This window comes from Pezoporus flaviventris, unplaced genomic scaffold (genome assembly GCF_033815535.1).
Source record: "Pezoporus flaviventris isolate CSIRO_AGI_PZ_B2104156 unplaced genomic scaffold, CSIRO_AGI_Pfla_v1 ptg000029l, whole genome shotgun sequence".
NCBI lineage: Eukaryota > Metazoa > Chordata > Aves > Psittaciformes > Psittacidae > Pezoporus > Pezoporus flaviventris.
The window spans coordinates 2,166,037-2,177,191 of NW_026892577.1; the positions used below are offsets into that span (position 1 = coordinate 2,166,037).

General features: G+C 43.1%; 1 protein-coding gene and 1 long non-coding RNA gene across 2 annotated transcripts in view; one reads left to right on the plus strand and one right to left on the minus strand.

The window, feature by feature from the left end:
- Positions 1–299, minus strand: part of INPP5F (inositol polyphosphate-5-phosphatase F) — a 44,321-nt gene extending 44,022 nt beyond the window's left edge. The window contains exon 1 of the mRNA XM_061458609.1: positions 139–299. Within this exon, the coding sequence (XP_061314593.1) occupies positions 139–235 (97 nt within the window). The 5' untranslated portion in view covers positions 236–299. The remainder of the gene's footprint in view (positions 1–138) is intronic.
- A 324-nt stretch (positions 300–623) lies between these two features.
- On the plus strand, positions 624–10,641 carry LOC133272036 (uncharacterized). The gene is made up of 3 exons (XR_009744327.1): positions 624–734; positions 1,640–1,783; positions 8,255–10,641. It is a non-coding gene; the product is annotated as an uncharacterized LOC133272036 (long non-coding RNA).
- Positions 10,642–11,155: the final 514 nt, after the last annotated feature.

The following is an 11,155-nucleotide window of genomic DNA, read 5'->3' on the forward strand; positions in this document are numbered from 1 at the left end:
CTCAGCGGGGCTCGGCACCGCCACTGCCCTTCCCTCAGCGACCCTCTCCCCGGCCGCTCTCAGCCACCGCCCCCCCCCCGGGCGAGGGGACCCCGGCCCTTCCCCACACAGGAAGCAGCGCCAGCGGCGGGGTCTCACCGGCTCTCAGTTGCAGGCTGCCGTCCCTCCGGCTGCACCACAGCGCCCGCTCCCCGCTCTGCAGGATGTAGTGGTCCTTGGCTTGGAACAGCTCCATCTTCGCACACCGCCGGGAAGGAGGGCGAGCGGGGCGCTCCCGCCGCTCCGCACCCGTGCGCGCCGGGAGGAACGCGGCGGGGCGGGTGGGAGGGAGGTGTGGAGGGCCGGGGCGCGCTCCCGAGCAGAGCGCGGGTGCGCGCACGCGCGCCGCCACACTAAGCCCGCCGAGTCCCAGCGCCGCCACCGCTCCTGCCGAGGCTCGCTCCCCCGGGGTTCCGGCCCCGCCTCCTTCTCCGCACGTGACGCTCTCGCAGGGCTCTCATTGGCGCAGCCCGGAACAGGGGCGGGGTTTGCGGAGGGCGAGGGGCGGAGCTCCCGCTCCCCTCAGCCCGCTGCTCCGTTCAGCGCAGCCCCGTGGAGGGAGGCGGTCCGGGTCTGCACGGCCACAGTGAGGAGCGGGCAGGGGCAGGGCTGAGGTGCTGTGGCGGGGATAGCTGGTACTGGAGCGGGTCCAGAGAAAGGCAACGGAGCCGGTGCAGGGCCTGGAGCACAAGTGTGTGAGGATAGGGCTGAGGGACCGGGGTGGGGTTTAGTATGGAGAAGGTTCAGGGGGACCTTTTCGCTATCTGAAAGGAGGTTGTCGTGAGGTGGGGTCAGTCTCTTCTCCCAACTAACAAGTGATAGGGCAGGAGGAAACAGCCTCAAGCTGCACCAGGGAAGGTTTAGACTGGATACTGAGAAAAATTTCTTCACCGAAAGAGTAGTGAGACGTTGGAACAGGCTGCCCAGGGCAGTGGTGGAGTCGGCATCTCTGGAAGCGTTCACAAACTGCGTATATGAGGCCCTCAGTGATATGCTTTAGTGGTGGCCTTGGCAGTGCTGGGGAGTGGTTGGACTTGGAGATCTTAACTGCCCTTCCAACGTAAATAATTCTGTGATAACCCCTGTGCCGGCAGCGCCTGGGGCTGAGTCTGAGGGAGGAGCGCTCTCCGGCCCCTCAGCGCTGCCGCGTCCGGCTCCCCGGTGGCCCTGGCTGTCCCCGGCCCCTCTGGCCCTCTCTCGATTTGTGCAGGGGTACCGGAGCCCCGCAGGGCCTGGAAGCCTTCAGCAGCACAAGCCGCAGAGCCGCAGGGGGTCATAGCCGGCCACTACAGGCGAGGTGATAACAAGCAAGCCGGCGTCCCCCAAGTTTTCTTGCTTTCCCCAAGAGGGAGCAACTTTAATAATTGGTGGAAACAGGCAGGAGCCGATACAGTGATCATAGGAAATCTTAATACCCCAGCACTCATGATTTTAAATATTTATACGAAGAAGAGCACCTCCTGGTATATTAGTATAGTACAGTTAGTTACACACTGTCTCCTCTCCAGGCGACACTGGAAAGCATACCAGCAAGCCTGTCACTGCTACAGGCTTACTGGGTGCTTGTCGACAGGTTTCCAGAGCTTTTGTTTGCTTATAGAGGCTGAAGTCCCGCTCCCTATAAAACTGAAGCAGAAATGGACATAGACAAATAGCATCCCATCGTGACTACCACCATTTGGGTGCATCTTGGTTTGTTGAAAAAATATGTTCAGTATATCATGAAAATTAATGGTGCACGCAAGTTTTACATCATACCAGAAAACCAATCTTCCCATATTTTCATTTATTTCCATCTACCCTTCTTAAAAGAATTTATTTTTTAATGACTATACTGGATTTATATTATTTTGAATGCAGTTTAAGAGTTTTCTTTCAAATATAAGGTCTGAACTCTGATGTTGCTTTTTAAGTATACTTAAATAGTATAGGAACAACATGAATGGAACTGAACTCTTATTTGATTTGATAATAGAGGCTGGTATCTCTTAACATTTTCCCCAGGGCAGGTATACAAAAGATGCACTGTTCTTAGCTACAGATCCTGATTTTAAACATGCTTACACATCGTGAATGCCCTATGGCTTCCAGTGTAGCACTGTCCTGCCCAGTTCTTGCATGAGGCAGTCAGTGCCATTGGCAGACTGCTAGTAATTCAGATCACTCCTGTGAGTACTGGGCAAGAAAAGTTTGAATGGCTTCTCAGCATTTTGATAACTAGATCTCTTTTGAATTAATTACTTCTTGACTTTGCATCAAACATACAGAGAAATGCAATACAGGGATGGATTGATCCATGGCTTGTTTCCTACCAGAACAATGCAGTGCTGTTTCCTCACTTGTAAATCAATACATTTATAGTGCCATAAAATGAAGCCTATCCCAAGTGGAGAAGGCATTGTGAAATTTCAGGTCAAATAAGTGGAGAACAGAGCTATGATTGCAATGGGATGTATTTTTTGTCTCTAACTGAAAGCTCCTGGTGTGCAAAGAAATCAGTGTCCGTCTTTCAGTTTTAGCTGTCTAAAGGGAAGAATGAGGAGCAGGAAGAGCCTCAGGTTGTTCAAATGCTCAGTTCAGTACAACCCTTTGTGCATCTTCTGCTGGAGAGAAGTCCCTCTGTGACCCTGCAAGAAAGCTGGCAGTTGTCTGCTAACAGAGATTCTTGAGTTTTGCTCTTCTCTCTCTCTTCTCTGCCTTGCACTATAAGAAGGGCAGAGGGACAGCAGTCAGTTAAATGAGTCACAGGCAGCAGGCGTCTTAGTGGCAGTAGCTGCAGCAATCCCCTTTTCACAGAGAGATGTGTGAAACCTTAAGGAAAAAAGAAATTTGAGAATTACAGTGATACAGATTTACTAACATGGGAGGTGAGGAAGATTTCTGAGACGTTCCCTTGGGCAGAAGAATCTCTTTTAGCTGTCAGTTGTACATACGTGCCCCTATACTTTGTTGTCTTTTCCTGGACAGAGTAAATAAACACATTATGCAGTGGTACCATTCCTTCATTTCATTGTGCAAATGTCAGCAGTTGACTTTAATCGAATTATCTGTGAAACCTATAAAGACTTAACTAAGGTGATTAATATTGTCCTGTAAGAACAAATGATAATCAGTATGAAAATGACATTAAGAAAGATGTCCTGCCCCTGCTACGGACTCCACCCACTCAGAGGAGTTCCATCAACAGTTCACTTGGCATTTGTCACACAACAGGCCAGTGGGAATCTCCAGCTGGGGCATGGGAACTAGCAGCTGAGGGCAGAGATTTCCAGAACGAGCCTGTTCTGTCAGTGGCAGATCAATTTAGGAATTTCATCCCCCTGCCAGAAGTTTCTGCTTCCCTTTATCATGCCAAATCAAAAGTTCCTTTGGACACAACTCTGGCTGAGAGCACTGAAGACTGCTGACAGAGAGGTATGGGTTGCTGCAGAGGTCAGCCTCTTCAAATCACAAATAGATTCACTGTTATTAAATTACACACTACTGAACAGCACTATTTTGAAGCCATTCTTTGAAAAGATTGGTTTCTCTCTCATACAATGTTTCTCTATTAGTGTATTATTCATACATATATGAGTTATAGAATATAGAATGGTTAGGACTAGAAAATACCTTAACATCATGTGTTGACAGGACATTAAGAAATGAGAAATGTCCTTACTAAATGTTAATATTCAGGACCCACGCAAGAGCTTGATTTTCGAAGCATCCAGTCTAGAAAAGCGTTTTAAGTGTATGCAGTCTGCACTATCTTGCTAGAGTATTTCTCACTGCCACTTGCAATATCATCTCTATTCTGCATGCATTTTCCAAATGGTTTGGTGTTGTGTAATGCAGAGAGTTGCCATTAAAATAATTGGGTGCTCCTTGCAGAGATTTGAAGGACAGATTTTGTTTCACTCTTGTTCACCCTTTGATTGGGTTGCTGGTTTGTTTTTTTTTCCCTTAGGTAGTTTTCTGTTCACATTCTGTATGCTCTCCACAGATTCACAGCTGGTCAGTGTGTTTGTGAGCCTGTCAGCTTCAGTTAGCATATAAAAAGAAGACTTGGAAAGGGAGCTTTTCATTTTTGCAGTTCATTGTCAATAGCTAATGGTGAGGAAATGCAGAGGCTGACGATTAGTCATGGGCTCTCACTCTCAGTATCACCTGATTTCAAGTTCAAATGTTAATGTGAAGTGCTGATTTAGCAACACTCTCTGCTTGGAAGTACAATTGTCTGGATAGATTGAACAAATACACATCTTCCTCGGATGAATAATACCCATCTTGGGAATGATGTTGTGGAGGGTGTGAGGATCTTTATTTCTAAATGTCTATGATTGAGAAGATGTAGAGCATTTTTGTTTGTTTGGCTTTCATGCTCCTGCTAGCTTTCCATCAGAAAAATCTTCCTTGACAGTGAATACACCTATAATGTATTCGAAGCACTCCTGTCAGCCTGCACAATATCCTTATAGGTAGCTTACTCCTTTGCTATTAGTGATACTAACTCACAGGTGCAGTGGGTGGAGATTTTATACTATGAACATTTGCTGCTTTGCTTTCACCTGACTGGTTAAGCCATCTATTCCACAATGAGAGGAAAGAATTTTTGCTGCCTTGTTGCTTATTGGAGGTATATTTAGTCTAGTTATTTAAAGGATTAAGTGCCATGAAGATGACAAAAACCAATCTTGCAGGGACATCAGCACTTCTGGATGCATCCCATCAGGTCCCAAGGACTATTTGATGTCAGTTTATTCAAGTAACCCCTAATTCAGTCATCTTTTACTGCTGGTAGAACTTCTGTAGCCTACCTTTGCTCTTAGACACAGAGGCAAGGGAGGCCTGAAAGCAGATCATCCAGTAAAACCTGAGGTAAAAAAGGCCTCGGCCTTTTCTGTGTCCTCACCCCGCTCAGCATTGAGCTTAAGTTTTCTTTGGTCATCTTCTTGATGCCAGAGTAACTATAGAAGCCTGCCTTGTTCCCCTTCATACTCCTTGCCAGTTTTTAATCTAGCTGTGCTTTGTCATTCCTATTTGCATCCCTGTGTGCCCAGGCAATGCATCTGTATTCCTTCTGAGTAGTCTCTACCCACTTGCACCTCCCATATGCTTCCATATGCTTCCTTTATGCTTCCTTAACTGAGCTTAGGTTTCTCCATTCAGTTGTCCCCATTCAGCCTCCTGTTATGCCTGCTGGTTATCTTGCAGACAAGACAAACTGGTTTGCCTGATTCTGTAACTCAGATGGTTCTAATGTGTTCCTACTAATACAGGAATGTGAGTAATTAATTCATGATGCTATGCTCTTAATATCTTAAATCACATGCATGGATCAGGGCTTCTACAATATTCCAGTCAGATTCTTTAATTTCCCTTATTCTTCATCACACAGTTACTAACCTGATAGCTCCCCAGCTGTGTGGGATGGTTGATAAATTATCATGTGAGAAGGACTCTTGGGTTACCTTCCTCTTCTGAAATAGGGTTTTTTAAGGCTTTTATGTGCTTTTAAAGAGGCTGTGTCACGTATTAACCAGACACTCTGAAAAGCCTGCTTTGAGAAGGAGCCTCCTCAGAACAAAAGTAACACAGTAGGTTCTTCACATTGGCAGTATAGCAGATAAAAAGAGATTTGTTTGTGACAGCCAACAGTTGCCACCAGGATACTTCTGAAGTACCTGTAAATGTACTTTCAGTATTAAATACTCTGAAAAATACTTGTATGTTGTGTTTTAGAACAGAAAAATACAAAACCACTGGCATGAATATCAGCTTTTGGCAAGAAAATGACAACTTTCTCAAACCCAGGGAAAGCAGTTCAGCATACAGATTTCTGCCCGATTTTATTTTAAGCTTTCTTTCCACTGAAATAACTTTTTCATATGGCAGCTATAGTTGTTATCTCTAAAGGAAGAGGGACATTGGTATTTCCTCCTTCCCCATGAAAACCTCTTGCTTGCCAATGAGAAATTTCCACTGACTTCACAATCTTCCCTGAGCACAGAGGAAAACAATAACATTTTCCCTTCAAAGCCGTGTGTATGTGGTTACCATCTGCAACGTACTACATGGCTTGTGGGTAATGTATTGATTTCCCTCTGCTGCACTTACTGTTACGATCAAATCAATGAGACCATTTGCAAAAAGAAATGAGAATGTTTTGACTGCCTACAATTCTTTTATTCTACAATTGCAAACTTCACTTTGCAGTCTATCCAGCTAACACAATGACACATGAAAAGCTTCCTTACTGTGTTATTGATCTGCCTTCATCAGTTAAAATACTGTTTATGGTATACTAAGGCCACATTTAATTCCTCATTTCTCCAAGGTAAAGGAGACTGACAAAGGAGGAGGCTCCAAGCTGACAGGCTGCTCTTCATGGCCATTGTAATAAACACCACAGCTAATTTAAAACAGATTCTACCTGCTTTTCCTCCTTTGATGACCTGGGCCTACTGTTTTCAGTGGTTTTAGAAGTGGACAAAGTAGACCAGGCACAGAAAATCCTTCACCAAGTAGACTGAATTTTTTACTCCACTTTCTGTCTTTTCATTGATTAAAGGTTGATGAATCCCATTTGCTAGAAAGTATTGAGGAAATCTGTACAGCAGACTCATTTTTCCCAAGTGTGGGGTTTTTGCACATTTGCCTTACAAGAGACTTTTCCTTTCTAGAGCTATATTTGATCACAGAAAGTTTAAGTGTGGGTGGTTCTAAACCAGGCTTCCTCACAACCATATGTATCTTTATTAGGGTGGCATGAGGTCACAGTTGGGGCTCCTATGGAAATGTTCCAAAACCAACTTTGTCTTGCTGGTGGTTCCAGCTACAAATCAGTATTTAACTCCATGTCTTGGGAGTGGAGCAGAATACATTTAGTAAAAATGGGATGGAATATTACAGAAGAAAGCCCCAGTTATCTTTATAATGCTATTGGGGTTCATTGAATCTAGATTTTTCCAAAAGATTTAGCTTATTTTCTGTCTTATGACTACTCAGTTTCTCTGAGTATTGCAGCGATTTGGTAGTAAAATCGCGAAACAGATGTATTCCATTCTTCATATAACTAACTCCCCCTGTTGTGTATACTGTTGAGGCTGAGCATCAAGTATTGCCTGAAGAATAGCAATAGTTGCCAAGTACTGAAGTGTTATTACATTTCTCTGTCACTTTTCACCCCATTTTTGGCTGTGCTATGAAAAAGGAATTTATTAGTTATTCACTGCAAAAATCTTTGTCAGTTGAACGTGATGGGAATAAATGCAGGATAAGCTTTACCTTCCCTGGGTTTGGTTTCTTTTAAAATTGCTTTCCTCTTGCTCCCCTTTCTCATGGCACTTACTCTTTTGTACAATAGTTATTAATTATTATGCATTGATTACATTACTCTTGTGCCCAGGAACTCTTGTTATGGATAAGGACCTCTGATGTGCTATACTTTACAAAGCCAGTGTGGAATGCCTATTCACATTCCAGAGATTTAGAACCATTACAAAAGACAAGGAACAAGGAGAGAATGAGAGGTTTAAAGGATGGAACACAAGCTAATGAGACATTATTGATCAGCCTGGAAGCCAGTGCTTTCAGCGCTCCAAGATTTTAAGCACTACCAAGTTGTGATGGAAAGCGTATTGTGGTACTCCAGTTATTACATTTTTAATACAAACCATTTCTATCACTCCAGTTGACTTCATTTTCTATATTGTGACTAACATGCTTCTTAAATAGCAGATGTATTTATATAGTTACAGCAAAAGTCTGTGCAATAAGTGGATTTGGGGTAAAATTCTTTCCTTGCCCCAGAAGATGTTCCAGAGTGAACTTGCAGAGTAAGGTTTGCCATGCTGTGACATTCAGCAACAATTCTGCTAACGGCAGCTTAAATAATCATTTCCTCCTTCCCAGCTGTGTGTTTCTATTCCTGTACCATGCCTGCCCTGTACAGCCACAAGCATTTGTGCAGCACATTGTGAACTGAATTCAGGGAACTAATACAGATGCAGAATAACCTTCTAAAATAGTGTTTATGAAACTGGACTCCAAATAACAGTAACCAGAGTAATAGTAAACTTGCCTAGTCCTTATTGAACAGAAACAGCCTAAGTTTTTAGGCTTAGAATTTAATTCACTTGGCAATTCACTCTGAGTTTAAGGTTTGATCTAGTTTTGTCCCTTCCGCAACTGGAGCACCAGTCCTGGAGTGCATCTTCCGGTTTTGTTTCAGTGGTAAGGACTCCATGTGCTCATCCAGACTTGGAGCAGCAAAACCCTGTGATAAGACGCAGAGGTGCCGTCCAAAAGAGCTTTTCCAGTGACCATTATATCACCTTCCCAAATTACACAAGCTGGAATAGTGAGGATAGGCTTCTGTAAGACTTGCTGTAGCTCAGCCAGATTCACAGCACAGATAAGCTGGCTGGAGAGCTGATTATTTTTAACACTGCTAGTGAAGTTATTCTAGTAGACATCTAAAGCCATAATGAAACCTTACTGACATTCATACTCACTGCTTTCAAGTAAAACTCATCTTTACAGAACCCCAACCTCTACATAAAGCTGTATTTTTACTGCAGATAAACATATAAGTATTAAAGAGTAGGAATGTATGAAGTTCTAAGAGGGACACTGAATCCTTTTCTCCCAAGAGCAGAATCTCTAGCTGCTAAGAGATAATTCAGGTCAAAACTGACTATCAGCTTTTCTTCATCTGCGGCATGTGGATAAGAAAGTCCTGTATAGATTCTGCAATCCTCAAGCTCTTGATGCTCATTAAGTACTGTACCGGTAATTAGAATTCTTATGACTCTCAAAGGGCTAAACCAGAAGATTAAAAGAACTTTCTTTTCCTGTGAGAGGATATGTTTTATACTTGGATAACTAGGATAGATGATGATTGCTGATGGAGAGATGATAGAGAGGCTAGAAGTGTTTATTGCTGGCTTTGCATTTCTTGAGCAATGACACATACGTCATTGTAAAACCTAGGGAAAGAATATAGATGTGGGACTGAAAATCAGGAAGTCTGAATCCTTGACCAATCTGCCTGGCCTTGGATAAGTATCTTAAGCTCTCTGTACCTCATTCTAGCATATATAACTAAAGGTAGTATTTCCCCTACTATTGGAGGTGCTATAGCCTGATTATATTAATGTGTAAAATGTTTTAAACTGCTATGGTGAAAGAGTTTGTGCTCATATTTATATGCAGATAAATGAAGGCAAGCTCTATATTTTATGAAAAAATTAAACTATACCTCAGACAAACCAGGGAAGTTCTGGATTGTCATTGGAGTCAGTCAGGTTTTGCATTTGATGAAGGGGAACGCCAGTGAGAATCGAAGGTGGAATCAGAGCCACATTTAACACTTGGTAGTTACTAATGTGCTTTTCATTTTGTTTGACATTTTAATTATGTTACAACATATATATACATTTGAATAATATATATACTGTATATCTGTAATTGCTTTACACCCTAGGTGTATGACTATGTGTGATAAATGAGAGAACTGTAACACTGTGACTGATAGCTACACAGATGACTCAGCTTTACCAGGAGATGTTTCTAAGAAAAGGTCAATGCCATTCCTGAACAAAACCTTAACATTTTCTAGAAACTTCATATAAATAGTCAATGACCTCTTTGTGTGAAGAGGAATACAAAATATTGCAAGACCCCATTTCATTTATTAAGGCATCATAAACTTGCCATATACACCATTACACCATACAGAATGCAGGAGGAAATAGATCTCTGAGTAATTACTGAAGGGAAGAATCACAAGCATGTGTTGTTGCTGCAGGAGCCTACACTATGTCATCTATCCAGTAGGACCAGGTGGAGACATGATAACCTTGGAGAAGTAAGTATTGATCTTTGAATACTAACAGAAGTCCCAGAAAGCAGAAAAAGTATTTGGGCTTCTAATTTGCTACTGTTTGCACATGTCAGTGAAATCTGAACCAGTTAACACAATCAATTTAAGATGGAATCAATACCCTTTATTCTTATGCCAGTCCTGGGCAAAAGTGTATGTCTGTACTTAATATGACCTTTGATCCTGTCTCTTATGGTTTCCCCATAACTATCTAAGGAAAAAGGGTACAGTTACAACACCTCCACAGTCCCAAATAGTTGGGAAGGTTTTTTCACAGAGTGGTTACTAATGGTTAACTCCTGAGTTAGTCTTTACCGATGGCCCCAATAATGGAATAACAAGTGTACTTATTGAGTTAGAAGGGCCTGAGAGCCCACTGGGTGTCAGGATTCCATTATCAGATTATTGTGGCAAATTGAAGAAGTTATTTGAAATGAATGAAATTACTGGCAAGAGGAATGATCGTCCTCATCAGTGTTAGCTCAGGAACAGCTGGATAATCAGGAATTCTGGGGTAATCCCAGATCATAAATTGATCAAGCAACCAGGAACAAATCAGTCAAATAATCCAGTTATACTAAAATGAATTCACAGGAGCATTATACAGGAGACCTATGCAGTAATCCTTTTACTGTGAGTAAGACCTCAGTGGGAATGCTATATTCAGTTTGATACAACCATTTCAATAACTACCAACTGAAAAACAGGCCTGTTTTTATTCAGTATAATCTGAATTTTAGAAGCTATGATTTATACTCATTACTGTGGGGATCTGTTACAGACCGCCTGATCAAGGAGAACCTGCGGATGAAGCACTCTATAGACAGATAGGAAAAGCCTCACACTCGCAGGCCCTTGTTCTCATGGGGGACTTCAACCACCCTGACATCTGTTGGAAGGACGATACGGCCCGGCACAAGCAATCCAGGAGGTTCCTTGATTGTGTGGAAGACAACTTCCTTCTGCAAGTAATAGAGGAGCTGACAAGGAGAAGTGCCATGCTTGACCTTGTGCTCACCAACAGGGAAGGAACCATTGGAAATGTAACTCTCCAGGGCAGCCTTGGATGCAGCGATCACGAGATGGTTGAATTTGAGATCCTCAGGACAGTGAGAAGAGCGTGCAGCAAGCTTGCTGCGTTGGACTTCAAGAGAGCAGACTTTGGCCTCCTCAAGAACCTCCTTAATAAGGTTTCATGGGATATAGCCTAGAGGGCATGGAGGCCCAAGACTCTTGGTTGATATTCAA